At 47.7% G+C, this 23,486-nt stretch overlaps 1 protein-coding gene across 2 annotated transcripts; it reads left to right on the top strand.

Moving 5' to 3' along the window:
* Positions 1-239: 239 nt before the first annotated feature.
* Positions 240-23,250, top strand: LOC110293440 (caspase-9). 2 transcript variants are annotated; one of them, XM_085838735.1, is made up of 9 exons: positions 240-481; positions 2,944-3,340; positions 5,615-5,649; positions 7,170-7,346; positions 7,618-7,707; positions 8,917-9,064; positions 20,197-20,376; positions 20,868-20,977; positions 22,517-23,250. In XM_085838735.1, exons 1-9 carry the CDS (start codon positions 350-352, stop codon positions 22,607-22,609), a joined length of 1,362 nt encoding a protein of 453 aa, XP_085694861.1. In that variant the 5' UTR covers positions 240-349; the 3' UTR covers positions 22,610-23,250. The 2 variants fall into 2 exon arrangements, with proteins under 2 accessions (XP_085694861.1, XP_085694860.1); XM_085838734.1 differs by having other exon boundaries at positions 241-481; positions 2,941-3,340.
* Positions 23,251-23,486: the final 236 nt, after the last annotated feature.

Below are 23,486 nucleotides of genomic sequence, written 5' to 3'. Positions count from 1 at the left end.
AGTCCATAGGGCGAAGTGATGGGGCGGAGCTTGAATGCAGCGCCAGTGGGCGGGGCGAAGCAGCGCGGTCGTAGGGCGTGGCGGAGGGGCGGGGCCTGAGAGCGCGGCGGTGAGGGAGGTGTGGGGGCTGGTGAGGGGGTGAGCGGCCGTGGGAGCTGTGTTGATTGCGGAGGTGGAGCCCAGTGAGCGCGAGGGACGGGCCTTGGGGCGGGGCGGAGCCCAGTGGACCGGGTGACCGCTGGCCGGAGCGGGATCCCTGGAGGCGCTATGTGGGGGCGGGGCGTGGGCGCCGGGGCGGAACCCGAGGGCCGGAAGCGGACGGAACCCGGGGTCCCGCAATCGGCTCGCCATGGACGAGGCGGACCGGCAGCTCCTGCGGCGATGCAGGGTGCGCCTAGTGAGCGAGCTGCAAGTCGCGGAGCTCTGGGACGCTCTGCTGAGTCGAGAGCTCTTCACGCGCGACATGATCGAGGATATTCAGGTGCGCCCCGCCTCCTTGTGTCCGCCCTCTTTTTCCCTCCGCGCAGGTAGGGACTGGGAGGTCCCAGAGAGGTTCTCTGAAGCCACTACCGAGCTCCTGCCCTTTTCTCCCGCTTTGCACCCTGTGCAACCCACGCCCTGGGAAACCATGGTGTGGGAACTCCATTTTTAAAACCTTACCAAGTACTGTCCTCTTAGTTCTCCACAAGAATAAATAGAAGAACCCATGCACCTCTTTTGTGGAGTGTTTGTTAAAAGCGGTCTGTAATCTGCACCGTTAGAACGTTTATGATTTTTCTCTTCTCTAGTATAAGGGCCCTAGACACCCACTTTAGCCTTATACGGGCACATTGTACCAGTCACTTGCCCTTTTTGAGTCTCAGTTTCTAGGGCTGTGAAATGGAACAGTGGTCATCCTGTCCTAGGACAAGGACACAGAATCAGGATCCATGTCCTTTTTGGCTGGGCCTTTATCAAGTGCATGTTTTATAAAGGAGTTCAGAAAAGAAGGAATTTGATGCAGGTAACACAGAAGAATAAAATCAAACATTTGATTTTTTTTTTTAAAATCCACTTTAGCCCACTTAAACCTAGAGCATGAGTCACAATGTTGACGGCTTGCGTAAAGGGGTGTATTGAATTTCTACGCTATATGGATTACTGTGTGAGTGGAATTATTCTGAATCAAAATATAATGGTGGCAGTATTATTTTCATTGTACTAGAGTTCAATTTTAGCTTGATAAAGTTCTGTATTACACAAGGGAAAAGGTCAACTTGTTCAAAGTCTAAAGATGAATATGAAAATTTCAGAGAAAACAGGATAGCTGTATGCATAAATGCATCTTCTATTGGAAGATTCAGAGTAAAAACTATTAAAGGACTCTAAAAAAAGAAAAAAAAAATCCACTTTAGCATCTTTGTTCCAGGTGATGCCTCACCACAAGTCTGAAAAGGGAATATTTCTTTCTGAGAGGATATGAGTGACAGGCCCTGGGGGACTGTCTAGAAGGCTGTCTCCAGCATCTGTATTGGAACCTGGCTTGGTTCAGTGAAGGAGATAGAAGAAAGTGGTGTAGAGTCATGTGGTTAGCTGCCAAATAATAACAAAAGTAGTCTCAGGAACACTTTTGGATGGGCCCATACTGATCAAGAAAAGTGGTTTGAAGGGAAAGTCCTAGCCTTCCAGAAGGCATATTAAGGGGGATCAGGAGCTGAACTGCCCTGAGAGGCACCAGCAGCCTCTGTCTTGCTCCCTTCTCCAGCTAAGTGTGGTCAGAACAGTATCTGACCTTGTGTTGGCAGTGGCAGACTGTTTGAAAGGAGAGGTTTGATCTAGGGGTGCCGGCACACATCTGGAATCCAAGCACTCAGGAGGTAGAGGCAGGAGGACCAGGTGTTCCAGGGCATCCTTGGCTACATGCAGAGTTTGAGGCCAGCCTGACTACCTGAGATGGAGTCTTCAGAAGCCAAAACTAAGAACTGAGACCTGCCTCCATGGTTAAGATCATTTGATTTCAGTTTGCAGAACCCATGTGGTGACTCACAGCTATTGACTCCAGTTCCAGGTGATCTGACACCCTCTTCTGGCCTCCACTGGTACCATGAGCACACAGTTGCCACATACAGACTCAGATAGATAGATACATTCACACATACATACATATACACACATACATACATACATGCCTACTTAAATACTTAAAAGCAAAATCAGAACACGAAGCCAGATGTATAGCTTGTTTGGTACAGTGCATGTCTAGCATGCATGAATCTCTGAGTCCAATCCCCAACATAAACCAAGCCTGGTGACTCTGGAGGCAGGAGAGTCGGGAGTTCAAAGGTCATCCTCTGCTGTGTAGGAAGTTGAAGTCTTGGATACTTGAGAATTCCTGCCCCCCCCCGACCCCCCGACACATAAATATGAAAGCTCTCCCCCCATACAAAAGAGAAACTTAACTTTTCTCAAAAGCTATGATGCTGGAGATCTTGATTTCTACATCCAGTTCTCTTATTTTAATGCTAGAAATAAATTGAGAAAAATTTAAGTACCTGTGTAAACTACTGTCCCCTGTTTTTCTACTTTTAGTAGGGCTAATTATCACGTAGCACAGCACTGGACACCCACAGTAGGTGTCTTTCTGCTTTGCAGAGGGACATGAACTCAGGGCACTGCTGGATTCGGTTCTGCCCACCTACCACAGACATATTAAGAAGGATCAGAAGCTGAACTGCCCAGGGAGGCACCAGCAGCCTCTGATTTCCTTCAGCTAAGTGTGGTCAGAGCAGTTTCTGACCTAGTGTTGGCAGTGACAGACTGTTAGAAAGGAGAGGCTTGTTCCAGGGGTGGTGGCACACACCTGTTAGCCAGGACTCAGGAGGCAGAGGCTAGGTGAGAAACGGGAGGTAGGGTAAGGAGGAAGTCCCTGGATAATGAGTGTCTGGTTTTCTATCCAAACAGCAGGCAGGCTCTGGGTCTCGGCGGGATCAGGCCAGGCAGCTGGTCACAGACCTTGAGACCCGAGGGAGGCAGGCCCTTCCTCTCTTCATCTCCTGCTTAGAGGACACAGGCCAAGGCACCCTGGCTTCAGTCTTACAAAGCGGTCGGCAAGCAGCCAAGCAGGATCCAGAGGCTGTTAAACCCCTAGACCACCTGGTGCCTGTGGTCCTGGGACCAATGGGACTCACAGCAAAGGAGCAGAGAGTTGTGAAGCTGGACCCGTCACAGCCTGCCTTGGGAAACCTCACCCCAGTGGTGCTGGGGCCAGAAGAGCTCTGGCCTGCTCGCCTCAAGCCAGAGGTTCTCAGACCAGAAACACCCAGGCTGGTGGACATTGGTTCTGGCGGAGCTCATGATGTCTGTGAGTATCAAGAGAATGTCTGGTGGGTGTGTGCACTGAGGCTATTGGAGTGTGACTCTGGGTACAGCTCGGATTGAGACTCAGAATTTAATTGTGGTATTTGTCTTAATGAAGGCTCATAGGGAATGAGCGGACGATTCCAGTCAGTCTATAGGAGATGTAATTTTGACAGCCAGTCTGAAAAGCAAAAGTCTGATTTTATTCTTCTTGTTTCTCTCAGTTTTTCTGGGAGATGGGATGGGGCTATTGCTCAGGGTTGGCCTTTGGCTTCTGGTGGGTGTCTGAAATTACCACACCAGACAGGAGGTGTGGGGAAGCTGACTGTCAGGAGTCAGGCCTGCACACATCTGTGTTGCACGAATCATACCCCTCCCTCTCTCAGTCCTGCCGGGCAGATGTCGTTAGATTCAGCCCTGTCAGCCGGGAAGCAAAGCCTGGGAAAGTGGAATGGTTTGTCTAAGATGACAGAACAACAGAATGTAGGGAACTACGACATGCCAGTGGTGGGCATGTGTGCCCAGAGCGCCACCATCTACACTGCCACATTAGAGGACATTCTATGTTCTGGTCTCCTCGACATCTGTCACTTTTGCCTGTCTTTGACCATCATTACAAGTGAAACCCTGCCATGGGAGCTCACCTGAGTTTGGTATATTTCACCCATCTGCATTCCATCACTGCATTTGATTCACGGTGTGGTACAGACCACGGGTCCTTTTCATTCCTAGCTGGTAGTTGTTCCTTTTGCCAATAGCCTGGAGTTACACATTTAGCAGGGCAGGAACACAAGGCACGAAGCTGGAGCAGCAACTTGTACAAAGGCTGTGGAGCAACGCTTGCTTCCTGTGGTTTTCTCAGCCTGCTTTCTTACTCAGCTCAGGACCACCTGCCCATGGATGGCACTAACTACAGTGGGCCGGGCCATCCCCTGTCAATCACCACAGACTTGCCTACAGGCCAGTGTCATGGAGGCATTTCTCACTGAGAGTTTCTCTTCTTGGCTCTGACTTGTGTGGAGCTGACGTAAAACTAGCCCAGACCCTGTAACTTTTGAAGTCCATTAAAGCAGAGAATCCTCAAGTTCTGAAGGTGCTGTTGGATGAGGAAGAAGGAAGAGGATTGGTTCTGGAATTGTTTCTGTGTGTAGTCACCTCATGACAGGAGACAGATAATACAGGGGACCCAGTGCCCATCTCCCTCTGGGGAATATCAGTTGGCCTCATTAGGACAGCAGTCTGGGCTCGAAACTTGCTGCTCTTTAAAAAAAAAGATTATTTTATGTATATGAGTACATTGTCGCTGTCTTCAGATACATCAGAAGAGGGCGTCAGATCTCATTACAGATGGTTCTGAGCCACCATGTGGATGCTGGGAATTGAACTCAGGACCTTTGGAAGAGCAGTCAGTGCTGATAACCACTGAACCATCTCTCCAGCCCTTTGCTGTTCTTTTGTGCTTTTCTTTCTTTCTTTCTTTCTTTCTTTCTTTCTTTCTTTCTTTCTTTCTTTCTTTCTTTCTTTCTTTCTTTCTTTCTGCCTGCCTTCCTTCCTTCCTTCCTTCCTTCCTTCCTTCCTTCCTTCCTTCCTTCCTTCCTTCTTTCCTTCCTTCCTTCCTTCCTTCCTTCCTTTCTTTTCTCCAAGATTTATTTATTGTGTAATTTATACAATAAATTATTTTTATAATGTATACATTATGTGTGTGTGTGTGTGTACTGCATGCATGCCTGGTGCCCGAGAGGCCACAATAGGGTGCCGTATCTCGTGGAACTGGACTTAAGGATGATTGTGAACTGTGATGTGTTTACTGGGAATTGAACCTGGATCGTCTACATGAACAGCTAGTGAGCCACCTCTCTATCCCTCACCTCCACCTCCCTTACTCCTTTCTGCTCTGGAGTTTCATATGAGTGGAATCATGTGCTGTGTATCTCAGTGCCTGGCTTGTTTGCTTTAGGGTAACTTCTTGCTCTCCAGGTTTTCCAGGGCATCCAGGTAGCTGGCTGCTCTTTAGGCTGTCCCCCAGAGGGGCTGAATCCCAGTTTGTGGCTTTTGAATATGACATTAGTGAATATTCTTGGCCAACTCTTTTCAAAGGTGTAAGTGTGTGTTTAACGTTCTTGGCAACTCTTAGACACTTTTCCAATACTGGCGGTGTCACATGACTCTCCTATTCCGGAGACCCCATTTCTGTGTTATGCCGACTCTCCTCACATCTCCTTGCCTTTTCTTGGATGAGCCTCAACACCCACAGTTCTTCTTTCTCCTGTTTTCTCAGGTGCTCCAGGGAAGATCAGGGGACATGTAGATATGGTGAGTCCTCATGTGGTTAAGGTTTGTCTGTCCCCGAAGCCTGGCTGGGGAGTACGGTTCCAGTCACCACTACCCCATGGCTCCTGAACCCAGAGGGCCCTCTGTCCTCTTTCACCCATCTGCCTCTGTAAAGTCAGAGCTTGAACCTAAAGAAGGGCTACTGCCTCTGGGGTGTCCACTCCAGGACAAGCCACTCAGGCTGTCCACCTCATGAATGTCCTCAGTGCCTCCCATGTCCTGGGGACAAGACCACCCACTCCCCAGGAGCCTGCGCTAGGGAGAAAAGTCAGACAGAGGTAAATAGAGTGCCCAGATGCATGGGATGAAACAGGTTGTAGAAGAGGAAGTTGAAGGGCCCTGAGCCTGGGTGAGAGCTGCCTCTGGAGATCAGAGGCTGGGCCCTGGCCTGCTCTGGTAGATCCTACCACATGACCCTACATAGAGCCAAGGGCCAGCGCCACCAAATGGCATGGTGTTATACAATCCCTTTGGGCAAATGTGTCTGGGTTGGTTGATTTTTTTTTTTTTTTTTTTTTTTTTTTGCTTGTTTGCTTGTTTGTTTTTTCTTTTTGGAGGGATGGGAAAGGTTCGAGGCAAAGTTTCTCTGTGTAGCCCCGGTTTCCCAGGAACTCTCTCTGTAGACCAGGCTATCCTCCAACTCACAGGGATCCGCCTGTCTCTGTCTCCCGAGTGCTGGGATCAAAGGTGTGCGCCACCATCTCCCGCTCTTTGTTTGGTTTTAAGGCATTACTATTTTTATGGATCTGGATGTTCTCCCTACATTATGTGTGTGCTCCATGTGTATGCAATGCCCAGAAGCCAGAAGAAGGTGTCGCATCTCCTAGAACTGGAGTAACAGGAGCCTGGGAACCACCATGTGGCGCTGGAAATTGAACTGAGGTCCTCTGCAAGAGCAGCCGGTGCTCTCAGTGGCTGCACCAACTCTCCAGCCCCCCCATTTTTGTATTTTTGAAACTAGAGTTTATTGTTTCGCCTAAGATGTCCTAGACTAAATATAAAGCCCCAAATTCTCTTTGAATTCATGACAGTATTCCTTCCCAACGTCCCTGGTTTATGGAGTTTTTTTTGGTGGGGTTAGTGGGGGGCAGGGGTTGTTTTGTTTTTTTTTTTTGAGACAAAGTCTTTCTGTGTAGACTAGTCTTGGAAACAGAGATCCACCCACTTTTGCAATTCAAGTGTTGGCCATTAACTGTGTGCGCTGCCATGCCTGGCTGGGCTTATGAATGGGAGCCCCTGGCTGAGTTATGATTTTCCGTCCCCAAATACTAAGAAGGCATGCAGTTCTCTCAGGTCTGCGGCACACACCTGGCATTCGTTCCTGTGCGTTTTCTCACTGGGATATAGGGTGAGGTCCAGACTGCTCCCTCAGTGGATAGGAAGACCCCATGGCCTGTGCTGGCTCTCCAGACCTGACCCTGTAAGTGGGATCCAGGAGTCCCGGCCTTTCCTGAGGGGTGCACTGAGCGCCCTGATGACATTAGAAACCTGTTATTGCACAGGCATACACTCTGGATTCGGATCCCTGTGGCCACTGCCTCATCATCAACAATGTGAACTTCTGCCCTTCCTCGGGGCTCCGCACACGCACCGGCTCCAACGTGGACCGTGACAAACTTGAGCACCGTTTCCGCTGGCTGCGCTTCATGGTGGAGGTGAAGAACGACCTGACTGCCAAGGTATAATCGCTGTCCCCCGAGAAGCCTCTGTGTCCATAAGACGAAAGGTGACATGGGCAACTGGTTGAATCATCTCATTGAGAGAGACGGGTTTCTCTCGTCTGGCTTACTTAAGGCTGGCCACTTGACCTCTTATCCTTCGGTTTCCCAGTTTATGAGCAAGAGTCATTGTTCCCATAGAGTTATCGTGGGGATCAACTAACTTCCCTCCAAATGGTGCCTGTCAGATCTCCACTGGTGCCCCTGCCTTAACTGTAGCCTTCCCTTGTAGAAAATGGTCACGGCTTTGATGGAGATGGCGCACCGGGACCACCGTGCCCTGGACTGCTTTGTGGTGGTCATCCTCTCTCACGGCTGCCAGGTAGGAGGCCTCTCTGCAGTATCCCTGCCCCTTCTGTATCCATGGCCCCTTAGGTTTCGAGAGGAAGTGGCGAGGCCTTTGTCCCTCCTGTTGTGTCTTCAGGGCCCTGTGGTCCTCTAAGGAGTTGCCCTTGTGGGTGGGAGGTAGATAGGGAAGTCCTGTCCAGGATAGAGAAGGAAGAAGTAAGACCGGTGTGTGCCATTCTTCTCCCTGGTTCAGAAACCAAACTCAGCTCTCCTGGTTCTCGATGTCTGCTGTGTTCCATGGAAAACGTTCCAGGCCCTTTCCTATTGGGTGGGACACAGGACATTGGGGCCCGTCTGGTGCTTGGACATTAATGTACTAATTCATTGTGGCTAAGCCCCCTTCCTGTCCCCTCCTCTCAGATCCTTCATGATATTTGTTGTTGTTTGTTTGTTTGTTTGTTTTCCCCTTCCTTCTAGCTCTGGCCCTTAGATCTATTTATTTATTATATGTAAGTACACTGTAGCCGTCTTCAGACACACCAGAAGAGGGCATCAGATCTCATTACAGATGGTTGTGAGTCACCATGTGGTTGCTGGGATTTGAACTCAGGACCTCCAGAAGAGTAGTCAGCGCTCTTAACCACTGAGCCACCTCTCCATCCCCAGATCCTTCATGTTTTAAGTGGAGGGGTTGAGGGCCAATGAGATGGCTCCAAGGATAAAGTTGCTTGCTGCCAATCCTAGCAACTTGGAACCCACATGGTGTCAGGAGAGAGCTGACTCCTCCTACAAATTGTTCTGTGACCCCCGACATGCACATGGGCACCCATATGCCCATACACACAAGAACAACAGCAAGATAAATGCAGCGCTGTGTTTAGCTGCTTCAGAGGATATGGAGGATCAGAAGGCTGGCTGTGGAGGGCTATGCAAGCCTGGGAATCAGCATTTTGTACAGGTCTATGGATGACGCCAGCACTGGTGGCATGGAAAGAATCAGTCTAGACACAGCTGACCTGTGCTCTCAGCCCCCCTGGCTCCCATAGTTAAGTGAGTCTGGGTCCCTTGAAATAGGTGCTGACCCATGTACTCCATCTTGGTTAGTCTGGTGTCCCCGGCCTTCTGACTGGTCCTCCCCACATAAAGCCTTGGGACAGGCCTCTGGATTTCTACCTAGAGCCTTTTTTAACTGATGTGTTTTTTTTAACTGATGTGTTTGTAACCAAGGTGCCTTGTCCCCTAGGCCAGCCACCTCCAGTTCCCGGGTGCTGTCTATGGGACAGATGGATGCTCTGTGTCCATTGAGAAAATTGTGAACATCTTCAACGGGAATGGCTGCCCCAGCCTGGGAGGGAAGCCCAAGCTCTTCTTCATCCAGGCCTGCGGTGGTGGTGAGTGGCCTGGAGCCCACTGGGAGTGGGGCTGGCAGGGAACCAGGATAACCCCACCTTAGCCCCTCACTGGGTCCGTGGGCTTCTCCACACATCTCTAGTATCCATACAGCAGGACTCGCACCTCGCCACGACAGGCCCAGCACCATCAGAGGGGTTGGGTGCTGTGATGTCACAGGTTTGTGTGATCCTGATCACTTCAGTCCTAGAATTTCAGTAAAAAAACAGCAGAACAGGGGAGACCACTCCATCTGTAAGGTGCTCGCCATGAAAGCATGGAGCTCTTGAGTGAGCCAGGCACAGTGGAACCCACCTGTAATCCCACGGCTAGGCAGGTAGAGGTAATGGTCCCCACATGGATGCGCACACATGTGCACTCACACACATGCTAACATTAACACAAACACACACAGATCAAATGAGAGCGTAAAACGACTCTTGAGTTTGCCTTGGCACCGTCCCTTGACCTCTGACATCTAGTTAAGACCCCATTTCTACTGTCCCAGGGATGGTGCACTGAGTGTGGAGGAGAAACTAAAGAATTTATCTCCTGGAACTCCCAGGAGCCCAGGGATGTGAGGGACTTTGAGGTTTTGCTCTGTGCTTGATGGTGTATTCTGTTTTCTGTCGCTATAACTGAATACCACAGGCTAGGGAATAAATAAAGGATGGAGGTTTACCACCTCACCATCTAGAAGCTGAAAATACAAAACCATGGTGCTGGCTCCAGTGAGGGCTTGTCGAATTCTTGTTGAATTTCAATGTGGTGGACAGCTTCACGTGTTAGCTGATCTTCCTGCAACCACCTCCTGCTACCACCTCCTCCCTCCTCGATGACTTCTAAGAGACATCATCTTTGAATTTGAACTTCTATACTTACAAGATCACTGTTTATAGCCATGCCTGGGTAACACCTTTATTTCATACCTCTGACTTGCAAGGGTGTGGTCAAGATTTGGTGATGGACATATTATTATTAATTTACATTCCAAATGTTGCCCTACAAAGACTTATATACTTTGCATATATGAGTGTTCTATCTGCATGTACACTTGCATACCAGAAGAGGGCATCAGATCCCAGTATAGATGGTTGTGAAGCAACATGTGGTTGCTGGCTGGGAATTGAACTCAGGACCTCTGGAAGAACAGACAGTATTCTTCATTTCTCCAGCCCACATGTTTAATCCCAGCACTCAGAAGGTAGAGACTGGTGGATCTCTGTGAGTTCAATGCCAGCCTAGTCTTCAGAGTGAGTTTCCGGCCAACTAGAGCTGTACAATAAGACCCTATGTCTTAGTTAGGGTTTCACTGCTGAGAAGAGACTCACGGCAAAGGCAGCTTTCATAAGGGACAACAGTTAATTGGGGCAGGCTTACAGGTCCTGAGGTTCAGTCCATTCACATCATAGCAGGAAGCATGGCAGCGTCCAGGCAGATATGGTGCTGGAGGCAGATATGGAGCTGAGGGTTCTGCATTTTGATCCAACTGCAGCCAGAAGAGACTCTCAGGCAGCTAGGAGGAGGGTGTCTTGCATACCCGGCAGAGCTTCAAACCCACCTCCACAATGATGCACTTCCTCCAACAAGACCACACCTGCTCTAACATCTCCTAATAGGGCCATTTCCCACGGGCCAGGTATATTCACCACAGCATATGTCAAAAATAAACAAATAAATGAGTGAATAAATAATTAAATGCCCATCTCAAAATAAATAAATGAGGTGCATGCCTTTGGTTTTAGCACCTGGAGGCAGGGGCAGGCAGGTCTCTGAGTTTGAGGCCAGCCTGGTCTACAGAAGTTCTAGGACCGCCAAGGCTACACAGAGAAAATGCCTTGAAAACCCCAAACCAACCAAAATCAAGCCAAAACCAGAAGACAAAACAACCCTGAAATCCCACATACACCCTGCCCAGTGCTCCCACATACGCCCTGCCCAGTGCTCCCACATAAGCCCTCCTCAGTGCTCCCACATATGCCCTCCACAGTGCTCCCACATACGCCCTCCCCAGTGCTCCCAGGGTTCAGGGGTGCCCCGCATGTCCCCCTCTTGTTCCCAGTGCTGTTTTCTCTCATACTGACATTAGGGAGAAAGCAGCTGTGCCCCTTCAGCCATGGAGATGTCCTCTTGTTCACCCTATTTCTGCTCTAGGGTGTTCTGAGATGATGCTCCATCCCCAAACCCTGAAAGACACAGAGGGAACAAGGAAGAGAGCTGAGTGGGTGCCAGCTCCCAGGACGGAGCTGCTTGCTGTCACCTCTGCTGAGTGGGTGCCAACTCCAGGGACAGGGCTGCTTGCTTGTCACCTCTCCCAGTCTCCCCACCCCCAATCCCCACCTGATTTCAGAAGCCAGTAGGAATTTGGTCCCACACACATGAACTCTTCAGATTTCTTGGCAAGGCCATCAAGGCCTTTGATGACTTGGACCCTGCCGCTGTGCCTGCCCTGGCTTTCCTCAGCACAGCCTTCCCAGAGCACCCAGTGTGTTCACCTGCTGAGCCATCTCTCTAGCACCCAATTCTTCCTGTCCCCCTGCTTACAATTTATTGTCATTGCCTCCAGGAAGTCTTCCCTAGTGCTCCCTTCCTTGACAAGGCTAATCCCAGCACTTGGGAAGCAGAAGCAGGAGGGTCTCTGTGAGTTCCAGGCTCGGTAGTCTTCATAGTGAGTCCCAGGACAGCCAGAGCTATAGAGAGAGACCAAACAATAGTTTCAGGTTAACCTGGGCTATATGAGATCCTGTCTACCCTCCAAAATTGTTCCCTCTTGTGGATTTTGTCTAGCTTTGCCTTAACCAAAAGTATGGCCTGCTGTTTAATGCTGTTGCCACCTGGTGGTGCCATGTCACCTATGATCAGAAGCAGTGACATCCTCTCTCAGGCCTGGCTGGGTATCCTGTACACACACATGCAGATGTCACATGCAGATGTCAGCCCAGGATTTTGGTGGCTCTATTGTTGCTGTTTTCTTTCTTTTTTTTTTAATTTTTAATATTTTTATTACATATTTTCCTCAGTTACATTTCCAATGCTATCCCAAAAGTCCCCCATAGCGCCCTCCACTTCCCTACGCACCCATTCCCATTCTTTTGGCCCTGGCATTCCCCTATATTGGGGCATATAAAGTTTGCAAGTCCAATGGGCCTCTCTTTCCAGTGATGGCCGATTAGGCCATCTTTCCATACATATGCAGCTAGAGACAAGAGCTCCGGGGTTCTGGTTAGTACATCATGTTGTTCCAACAATAGGGTTGCAGATCCCTTTAGCTCCTTGGGTACTTTCTCTAGCTTCTCCATTGGGAGCCCTGTGATACATCCAATAGCTGACTGTGAACATCCACTCCTGTGTTTGCTAGGCCCCGGCATCGTCTCACAAGAGACAGCTATATTTGGGTCCTTTCAGCAAAATCTTGCTAGTGTATGCAATGGTGTCAGCGTTTAGAAGCTGCTTATGGGATGGATCCCTGGATACGGCAGTCTCTAAATGGTCCATCCTTTCATCACAGCTACGAACTTTGTCTCTGTAACTCCATCCCTGGGTGTTTTGTTCCCAATTCTAAGAAGGGGCACAGTGTCCACACTTTGGTCTTCATTTTTCTTGAGTTTCATGCGTTTAGCAAATTGTATCTTATATCTTGGGTATCCTAAGTTTTGGGCTAATATCCACTTATCAGTGAATACATATTGTGTGAGTTCTTTTGTGATTGTGTTACTTCACTCAAGATGATGCCCTCCAGGTCCATCCATTTGGCTAGGAATTTCATAAATTCATTCTTTTTAATAGCTGAGTAGTACTCCATTGTGTAAATGTACCATAATTTCTGTATCCATTCTTCTGTTGAGGGACATTTGGGTTCTTTCCAGCTTCTGGCTATTATAAATAGGGCTGCTATGAACATAGTGGAGCATGTGTCCTTTTTACCGGTTGGGACATCTTCTGAATATATGCCCAGGAGAGGTATTGCTGGATCCTCCGGTAGTACTATGTCCAATTTTCTGAGGAACCGCCAGACTGATTTCCAGAGTGGTTGTACAAGCTTGCAATCCCACCAACAATGGAGGAGTGTTCCTCTTTCTCCACATCCTCGCCAGCATCTGCTGTCACCTGAATTTTTGATCTTAGCCATTCTGACTGGTGTGAGGTGGAATCTCAGGGTTGTTTTGATTTGCATTTCCCTGATGATTAAGGATGTTGAACATTTTTTCAGGTGCTTCTCTGCCATTCGGTATTCCTCAGGTGAGAATTCTTTGTTCAGTTCTGAGCCCCATTTTTTAATGGGGTTATTTGACTTTCTGGAGTCCACCTTCTTGAGTTCCTTATATATATTGGATATTAGTCCCTTATCTGATTTAGGATAGGTGAAGATCCTTTCCCAATCTGTTGGTGGTTTTTTTGTCTTATTGATGGTGTCTTTAGCCTTGCAGAAGCTTTGCAGTTTCATGAGGTCCCACTTGTCAATTCTCAATCTTACAGCACAAGCCATTACTGTTCTATTCAAGAATTTTTCCCCTGTGCCCATATCTTCAAGGCTTTTCCCCACTTTTTCCTCTATAAGTTTCAGTGTCTCTGGTTTTATGTGAAGTTCCTTGATCCACTTAGACTTGACCTTAGTACAAGGAGATAGGAATGGATCGATTCGCATTCTTCTACATGTTACCAACCAGTTGTGCCAGCACCATTTGTTGAAAATGCTGTCTTTCTTCCACTGGATGTTTTTAGCTCCCTTGTCGAAGATCAAGTGACCGTAGGTGTGTGGGTTCATTTCTGGGTCTTCAATTCTATTCCATTGGTCTATTTGTCTGTCACTATACCAGTACCATGCAGTTTTTATCACAATTGCTCTGTAGTAAAGCTTTAGGTCCGGCATGGTGATTCCACCAGAGGTTCTTTTATCCTTGAGAAGAGTTTTTGCTATCCTAGGTTTTTTGTTATTCCAGATGAATTTGCAGATTGCACTTTCTAATTCGTTGAAGAATTGATTTGGAATTTTGATGGGGATTGCATTGAATCTGTAGATTGCTTTTGGCAAGATAGCCATTTTTACAATGTTGATCCTGCCAATCCATGAGCATGGGAGATCTTTCCATCTTCTGAGATCTTCTATAATTTCTTTCTTCAGAGACTTGAAGTTTTTATTATACAGATCTTTCACTTCCTTAGTTAGAGTCACGCCAAGATATTTTATATTATTTGTGACTATTGAGAAGGGTGTTGTTTCCCTAATTTCTTTCTCAGCCTGTTTATTCTTTGTGTAGAGAAAGGCCATTGATTTGTTTGAGTTAATTTTATATCCAGCTACTTCACCGAAGCTGTTTATCAGGCTTAGGAGTTCTCTGGTGGAATTTTCAGGGTCACTTATATATACTATCATATCATCTGCAAAAAGTGATATTTTGACTTCATCTTTTCCAATTTGTATCCCTTTGATCTCCTTTTGTTGTCGAATTGCTCTGGCTAGGACTTCAAGTACAATGTTGAATAGGTATGGAGAAAGTGGACAGCCTTGTCTAGTCCCTGATTTTAGAGGGATTGCTTCAAGCTTCTCACCATTTACTTTGATGTTGGCTACTGGTTTGCTGTAGATTGCTTTTATCATGTTTAGGTATGGGCCTTGAATTCTTGATCTTTCCAAGACTTTTATCATGAATGGGTGTTGGATCTTGTCAAATGCTTTTTCCGCATCTAACGAGATGACCATGTGGTTTTTGTCTTTGAGTTTGTTTATATACTGGATTACGTTGATGGATTTCCGTATATTGAACCATCCCTGCATCCCTGGGATGAAACCTACTTGGTCAGGATGGATGATTGTTTTGATGTGTTCTTGGATTCGGTTAGCAAGAACTTTATTGAGGATTTTTGCATCAATATTCATAGGGGATATTGGTCTGAAGTTTTCTATCTTTGTTGGGTCTTTTTGTGGTTTAGGTATCAGAGTAATTGCGGCTTCATAGAATGAGTTGGGTAGAGTACCTTCTGTTTCTATTTTGTGGAATAGGTTGTGAAGAACTGGGATTAGATCTTCTTTGAAGGTCTGATAGAACTCTGCACTAAACCCATCTGGTCCTGGGCTTTTTTTAGTTGGGAGACTATTAATGACTGCTTCTATTTCTTTGGGGGATATAGGGCTGTTTAGATCATTAACCTGATCTTGATTCAACTTTGGTACCTGGTATCTGTCTAGGAACTTCTCCATTTCATCCAGGTTCTCCAGTTTTGTTGAGTATAGCCTTTGGTAGAAGGATCTGATGGTGTTTTGGATGTCTTCAGGATCTGTTGTTATGTCTCCTTTTTCATTTCTGATTTTGTTAATTAGGATGCTTTCCCTGTGCCCTCTAGTGAGTCTGGCTAAGGGTTTATCTATCTTGTTGATTTTCTCAAAGAACCAGCTCCTTGATTGGTTGATTCTTTGAATAGTTTTTCTTGTTTCCACTTGGTTGATTTCGCCCCTGAGTTTGATTATTTCCTGCCGTCTACTCCTCTTGGGTGAATTTGCTTCCTTTTTTTCTAGTGCTTTTAGGTATGTTGTCAAGCTGCTAATGTGTGCTCTCTCTAGTTTCCTTTTGGAGGCACTCAGAGCTATGAGTTTTCCTCTTAGAAATGCTTTCATTGCGTCCCATAAGTTTGGGTATGTTGTGGCTTCATTTTCATTGAACTCTAAAAAGTCCTTAATTTCTTTCTTTATTCCTTCCTTGACCAAGGTATCATTGAGAAGAGTGTTGTTCAGTTTCCACGTGAACGTTGGCTATTATTTATTTTGTTATTGAAGATCAGCCTTAGTCCATGGTGATCTGATAGGATGCATGGGACAATTTCAATATTTTTGTATCTGTTGAGGCCTGTTTTGTGACCAATTATGTGGTCAATTTTGGAGAAGGTACCATGAGGTGCTGAAAAGAAGGTATATCCTTTTGTTTTAGGATAGAATGTTCTGTAGATATCTGCCAGATCCATTTGATTCATAATTTCTGTTAGTTTCACTGTGTCCTTGTTTAGTTTCTGTTTCCATGATCTGTCCATTGGCGAAAGTGGTGTGTTGAAGTCTCCCACTATTATTGTATGAGGTGCAATGTGTGCTTTGAGATTTACTAAAGTTTCTTTAATGAATGTGGCTGCCTTTGTATTTGGAGCATAGATATTCAGGATTGATAGTTCCTCTTGGAGGATTTTACCTTTGATGAGTATGAAGTGTCCCTCCCTGTCTTTTTTAATGACTTTGGGTTGGAAGTCAGTCTTATCAGATATTAGAATGGCTACTCCAGCTTGTTTCTTCATACCATTTGCTTGGAAAATTGTTTTCCAGCCTTTCATTCTGAGGTAGTGTCTATCTTTTTCTCTGAGATGAGTTTCCTGTAAGCAGCAAAATGTTGGGTCTTGTTTGTGTAGCCAGTTTGTTAGTCTATGTCTTTTTGTCGGGGAGTTGAGTCCATTGATAATAAGAGATATTAAGGAAAAGTAATTGTTGTTTCCTGTTATTTTTGTTGTTAAAGTTGGCATTCTGTTCTTGTGGCTGTCTTCTTTTAGGTTTGTTGAGGGATTACCTTCTTGTTGTTTCTAGGGAGTGGTTCCTGTCCTTGTATTGGTTTTTTTCTGTTATTATCCTTTGAAGGGCTGGATTCGTGGAGAGATAATGTGTGAATTTGGTTTTGTCGTGGAATACTTTGGTTTCTCCATCTATGTTAATTGAGAGTTTGGCTGGGTATAGTAGCCTGGGCTGGAGTTTGTGTTCTTTTAGTGTCTGTATAACATCCGTCCAGGATCTTCTGGCTTTCATAGTCTCTGGTGAGAAATCTGGTGTAATTCTGATAGGCTTGCCTTTATATGTTACTTTGCCTTTTTCTCTTACTGCTTTTAGTATTCTATCTTTATTTAGAGCATTTGTTGTTCTGATTATTATGTGTCGGGAGGTGTTTCTTTTCTGGTCCAGTCTATTTGGAGTTCTGTAGGCTTCTTGTATGTTCATGGGCATCTCTTTCTTTAGATTTGGGAAGTTTTCTTCTATAATTTTGTTGAAGATGTTTGCTGGTCCTTTGAGTTGAAAATCTTCATTCTCATCCACTCCTATTATCCGTAGGTTTGGTCTTCTCATTGTGTTCTGTATTTCTTGGATGTTTTGAGTTAGGATCTTTTTGCATTTTACATTTTCCTTGATTGTTGTGCCGATGTTCTCTATGGAATCTTCTGCACCTGAGATTCTCTCTTCCATCTCTTGTATTCTGTTGCTGATGCTCGTATCTATGGTTCCAGATTTCTTTCCTAGGGTTTCTATCTCCAGTGTTGCCTCATTTTGGGTTTTCTTTATTGTGTCTACTTCCCTTTTTAGGTCTAGTATGGTTTTGTTCATTTCCATCATCTGTTTGAATGTGTTTTCCTGTTTTTCTGTAAGGACTTCTACCTGTTTGATTATGTTATCCTGTTTTTCTTTAAGGATTTGTAACTGTTTAGCAGTGTTCTCCTGCAATTCTTTAAGGGATTTTTGTGCTTCCTCTTTACTGTCTTCTACCTGTTTACCGGTGTTCCTTTGTATTTCTTTAAGTGTGTTATTAAAGTCCTTCTTGAAGTCCTCTACCATCATCATGAGATATGCTTTTAGATCCGTGTCTAGCTTTTCCGGTGTGTTGGGGTGCCCTGGACTGGGCGAAGTGGGAGTGCTGGGTTCTGATGATGGTGAGTGGTCTTGGTTTCTGTTAGTAAGATTATTACGTTTACCTTTCGCCATCTGGTAATCTCTGGGGTTAGTTGTTGTCGTTGTCACTGTTTAACGATTGGAGCAGAAGCTGTGTTCCACTCACCAGCAGTCTCAAAATCCTGTGGCGGGGGTCGTGGGTAGCTGGCGGGTGTCAGCCGACCCTGCGCTCTAGCTACCCCGGTGCTGGTCCGGCCGGAGGAGGCCTGTGGTCCTACTCAGGCCGGTTTTCTGCTTCCCTAACTAATGCAGTCTCAGGTCCCGCGCGCAATTAGATTGGAGCAGAAGCTGTGTTCCACTCACCAGAAGTCTTAAGATCCTGTGGCGGGTGTTGTGGGTAGCTGGCGAGTGTCAGCCGACCCTGCGCCCTAGCTACCCCGGCGCTTTTCTGACTGGAGAGGCTTGTGGCCCTACTCAGGCCGGATTTCTGCCTCCCCAACCAAAGCAGTCTCAGGTCCCGCGTGATTGGACTGGAGCAGAAGCTGTGTTCCACTCACCAGCAGTCTCAAAATCCTGTGGCGGGGGTCGTGGGTAGCTGGCCCCGGTGCTGGTCCGGCCGGAAGAGGCCTGTGGTCCTACTCAGGCCGGTTTTCTGCTTCCCTAACTAATGCAGTCTCAGGTCCCGCGCGCAATTGGATTGGAGCAGAAGCTGTGTTCCACTCACCAGAAGTCTTAAGATCCTGTGGCGGGTGTTGTGGGTAGCTGGCGAGTGTCAGCCGACCCTGCGCCCTAGCTACCCCGGCGCTTTTCTCCCATCATGACTTTTTATCACAACAGAAAAGTGACTAATACAGACCTGAATGTAAAAAAACCCCGCAAGTCTGAAACTGCTACAGAAAACACAGGTAGATGCTTCAAGATGTAGACACAACCAAGGACTTCTGCAAAGGGTTCCAACACCATGGGGAATGATCCCAGATATTGAATAAGACTACATAAAGTAAAAACAAAACAAAAGAAAACAAAACAAACAAACAAACAAACAACCCAAAACCTTCTCCACAGCAAAGGAAATATTCAGCACAGTGAAGGTATAGCTTGTAGCTTGTTGCTGTTTTCAATGTCACCATTTTCGTTTGAAAGGCAACACATTACCTACCCTTTGTTAAGTGGTGGCATAGAACCAGGTTAGAAAACGGTCCCCCCAGAGCCAGCAATGGGTATGGTGTTGTGAGTGTGTTAAACAGTGTGACACTCTTGGCCAGAGCCCAGCATGGTTCAGACATGCCTTGTTGTCAATCCTGGGGAGAGTCCTCTTCAGAATTTTAGAGCTGAGGCAGAGAGCAGCCACAGTCAGCCACAGCAGCTAAGGGCTTGCATTGCTGAGGGGACGTTCTGCCTCCTGCTGTATGTTGTTACTGGGGGCCAGACTTGCATGTAGACAGGTTTATCCTCACCCGTGGCTCGGCTTCACATGCAGTTTGCAGACAGAGGGTGACACATGGATAGACATGTGGCTGATGTCCCTCTCTGGCTCCTTCTTCTGCTTTCTTGTGTCACTTCCCCGACAGTGGCCATTTGGGTGATGACAGCCTTCAGCTCACATTAGTCAGGGCTCTCTGTAGAGGGCCTTGGGCCACGTTGTGCTATTTTCATAGGAAATAGTGGGTTTAAGAGGTGTACACATTGACACAGATTTTGTTAGCTGTGACATGTGTATGTGTCCACACACACACTATATAAAACTTAGCATGTATGTTCACACGTGTGCATCTTTGTGGAGTCAGTTCTCTTCTTTCACGCCCTGGGATCCAGGCTACTGCCTGTGCTACTGAGCCCCATTTTGTGAGAACCCTCCTATTTGGCCTAGTTTGGAGTCTCTGTTTCAGGGTACCGTCAAATACTTTCGATAGCTCCAAAAGTCCAGATGGTTGGGCCTGTTAGCATAGACCTGTAATCTCAGCTCTTGAGGAAGCGAAGACAGGGTGATCAAAGTTCAAAGCCAGGGTCTGGAGAGATTCATCAGGGGCTAAGAGTGCATACTGCTGTAGAGGACCCTGGTAAGTCCCCAGGACCTGTGTTGGGCAGCTTTCTGTTCCCTGTACACACTTTGGGCAGCTTGATGAGAGATCTGACTCCCTCTTCTGGCCACTGTGGGTAACTATACTCATGTGCACATACCCCGAGTCTACACACAATTAAACATAAATACTGTGTTTATGCCTTTAATCCCAGCACTTGGGAGGCAGAGGCAGGTGGATCTCTTGTGAGTTCGAGGCCAGCCTGGTGTACATAGTGAATTCCACGTAAGGCAGAGCTTCATAAGTGAGACCCTGTCTCAAACAAGCGTGTTCTATTAGTTATATTCAGTTTCTGTTCCCTTCCTGTATTGGCACAGCTCACATGCGAAGCCTTCCGGTCTAGGCTTTTCCCTTGTCAGGAGAAGCACCCTGTGCTGTGGAGACATTAGTGATGTCAGGTGACTGTTCTTTTTGCTTCCTGCAGAGCAGAAAGACCATGGCTTTGAGGTGGCCTGCACTTCCTCTCAAGGCAGGGCCTTGGACAGTGACTCTGAGCCAGATGCTGTCCCATATCAGGAAAGCCCAAGGTCCATGGACCAGCTGGATGCTGTGTCAAGTTTGCCTACCCCCAGTGACATCCTTGTGTCCTACTCCACCTTCCCAGGTGAGCTCATGCATGCATCTGCAACAACCCAGGGCAGCTCTGCCCTGAGGTCTTGTTTCTGCCAGGCTCAGTCTATGGGGCCCTCAGCAGCTCCTTCACCTTTCCGTGGCCCCTCTCAGTTGAAGTAGGTAAGGCTTCAGATTGGTATGCAGATTAAGAGCAGTAGCTGAGGTTGTCCTGCAGAGTACCCTGGGGAGGGGGCTGGCACTTCCCTCAGAGCAGGGGCTGGCACTTGGTGGTAGGGTGCATCCTTCAACCTTCTTGAGACCCCTGACTTCTCAGAACCTTGATTTCCATGCTGAGAAAAGGAGAGGCACATCCTGACACGTGGGGTCGATGGTGGAGGGTAGTGGGGAGCCAAGGAGCTAGGGCCACCCTCGGCCCATGCCAGTGAGCCACAGTCTGGATCTGGCTGCAGCCTGACAATCTGTCAAGGACTGCGCCACCCCTCTGCTCGGTGGCAGGTTTCAGCCTTTCTCCTCTTTCGGTAGGTTTTGTCTCCTGGAGGGACAAGAGAAGTGGCTCCTGGTACATCGAGACCCTGGATGGCATTCTGGAGCAGTGGGCTCGCTCTGAAGACCTGCAGTCCCTCCTTCTCAGGGTGAGCACTTTTTCCTGAGGGCAGAGAGGCCTGGAGAGCAGGGCAGCAGGCCCTAGCCAGAGGCAAAGGCTGAAGGGCTCTGACAGAGAATCAGGGAGTGTTTTGCCTCTCAAATGAGGAATGCAACCATGGTGATGACATTGGTCTTGTTTGCAAAGTGCCATCTTCCCCTGCCTACTTAGAGACAGACACCCAGGTCCCAGATGAGAGTGGTCTTAAATGCTGGATGGGATAGCTCAAAAGCTTGGTTCCCTGGACACTGTGGCAGTCCCCCACATGCTCTCTGTTTAGATAGGGTCTCTTGTAGCCCAGGCTGGCCTAGAAAATGCTGTGTAGTGGGCAATGACCTTGAACTTTTTGATTCTCCTGCCTCTACTTCCTGGGTGCTTGGACTACAGGTGTTGCCCACACAGCCAATTTATGGGGTGCTAGGGGCCTGTGGAGCTACATCCCAAGCTCATGTCATCAACTCTTGACCTTCAACCATTGTGATTCTGTCTAGTGTTTCTCTTCCCTGCAGGCCTCAGTGAGAATGAATAGGGGGGATATAACAGCCCCTCCCGCTTCAGGGTACTATAGCCCCTCCTTCTCAGGTCTTAACAGCCCCTACCTCTTCAGGGCACAGCAGACCCCCCCCCCCCCTTTCAGAGCATAACTGCCCCTCCCACTTTAGGGCATAGCAACCCCTCCCACTTCAAGGTATAGCAGCCCCTCCTACTTCAAGGCATAGCAGTCCCTCCCCTTCCAGGGAATAGCAGCCCCTCCCCTTCAGGGCATTATAGCTCTTCCCTCTTTAGGGCAAAACAGCCCCTCCCCTTCCCCAGCATTTGCTCCCAGTGCGGATCCTGAGAATTTCCACTGCTTTGCTCAGATACACACTCTGGGGCTATAGGGGTCATTTTCTGGTCCTGAGACGGGATCGTAAAGGGCCAAGAAGGACGCATGTGGTCTTTGGGTCATAGTCTCCCATGTTTCTTGCCCCCTCAACCTTTCAGTCTGATTAGAACTGTGAATTTTTGTATTAGAAAACTTGACCAGGTGGTGGTGGCACACTCCATTAATCCCAACACTTGGGAGTCAGAGGTACGAAGACCTGGAGTCTGAGGCCAGCCTGGTCTACAGAGCGACTTCCAGGACAGCCAGCGCTACACAGAGAAACCCTGTCTCAAAACAAACAACCAAACCAAACCTTGAATTTTCAATTCTTTTTTTTTTTAAATAAATATTCAGATTTTATTTTATTCATCAGATTTTTTGTTACGGATGGTTGCGAGCCACCATGTGGTTGCTGGGATTTGAACTCAGGATCTTTGGAAGAGCAGTTGGCACTCTTAACCGCTGAGCTATCTCTCTAGCCCCGAATTTTCCATTCTTTTACACTACCTAATGGGTTTGTTCTGTAACCCACCTCAGGAGGTTGTAGGTGGCATTGCCTTCAGATGGCCCCTTCAGTGGCCCTCTCCTTGGGAGCCCTTTTCAGCCCTTGTGTCAGTCAAGGACTTTGCACCCACAGATTACCCTCGTACTTCTGTTTTGCAGGTCGCCAATGCTGTTTCTGAGAAAGGGACTTATAAGCAGATTCCTGGCTGTTTTAACTTCCTCCGGAAAAAGCTGTTTTTTAAAACTTCGTGAGGCTGGGGGCTGCTCTCTGCCTCATTATTCTGCCCGAAGCTCTCATGGCCTGGAGCTGGCCAAGGCCAGAACTGTCCTGCTAAGGAAGGATTTTGAACTGGGGCAGGCTGCTCTTTCCCTTTTGCGATGCAAACATGTTCCTAGCAGCTTCCAGGTTGGAGGGCAATGTGGAGTGGCGATAGTGGGGAGAAGACGGGGCACTGTGGATGCCGCCTGGCCCCTTCATCTGTGGTTAGGGATTGTGCCCTGGGACTCTCAAGAACAGGGCTTCTCTGCCAATGTACTACTGACATGTGGGGTTGTATAATCCTGTCATGGGACTGCCCCTTGTGTTGTAGAGTGTTTTAAGCTGTCTCTGGCCTCCACCTGTGGACTGCCAGGAGCACCCCTGGTGAGATCTGCCAACCAAAAATGTCTTCAGACATTGTCACATATGCCCTGGGGGATATTACAGCACTCCTCCCCGCCCCCCCAGGCGGGGCATCCATCATAGGGGTCTATGCATCTCTCCTTTCCAGATTCACAGTCCAGCTGGCCCAGTGTGCATACCTGGATCTGGGCTGCATCTCTGCCAGAAGGGATAATTCTTCCTTGAGCACATTATATATTCTTCACAATAAATCTTAGGCAATAGGACTGTATTTTGCCTGTATTGTCCCTACCCCATCTCTGTCCTTCCTACAAAGGAGACTTGATTTTTCCTGAGATTTTCCTCTGTGCCTTCCAACGTCCTTGCCGGAGCCGACCAGGTGACCGAGATAGGAATCAGGAGTCCCCACAGATCAAGTCTCCTATCTGAAGGATCATGGTTACCCTAGTGGGGACACCAGGACAGAGCTCTGCTGTTCGGAGTCTCCCATTCTCCCATTGTCTTCTT

This window comes from Mus caroli, unplaced genomic scaffold, assembly GCF_978045245.1.
Source record: "Mus caroli unplaced genomic scaffold, Mus_caroli_1 scaffold_6, whole genome shotgun sequence".
NCBI lineage: Eukaryota > Metazoa > Chordata > Mammalia > Rodentia > Muridae > Mus > Mus caroli.
This window is presented reverse-complemented; position numbering and strand designations above follow the sequence as displayed.

Bases quoted from the DNA above. Each gene is read 5' to 3' on its own strand.
- LOC110293440 (XM_085838734.1), top strand. From the start codon at position 350: ATGGACGAGGCGGACCGGCAGCTCCTGCGGCGATGCAGGGTGCGCCTA. The intron at 5,650-7,169 runs GTGAGTCCTCAT...GTTATTGCACAG, and splicing joins TCAGGGGACATGTAGATATG to GCATACACTCTGGATTCGGA. The intron at 20,978-22,516 runs GTGAGCACTTTT...TCTGTTTTGCAG, and splicing joins TGCAGTCCCTCCTTCTCAGG to GTCGCCAATGCTGTTTCTGA.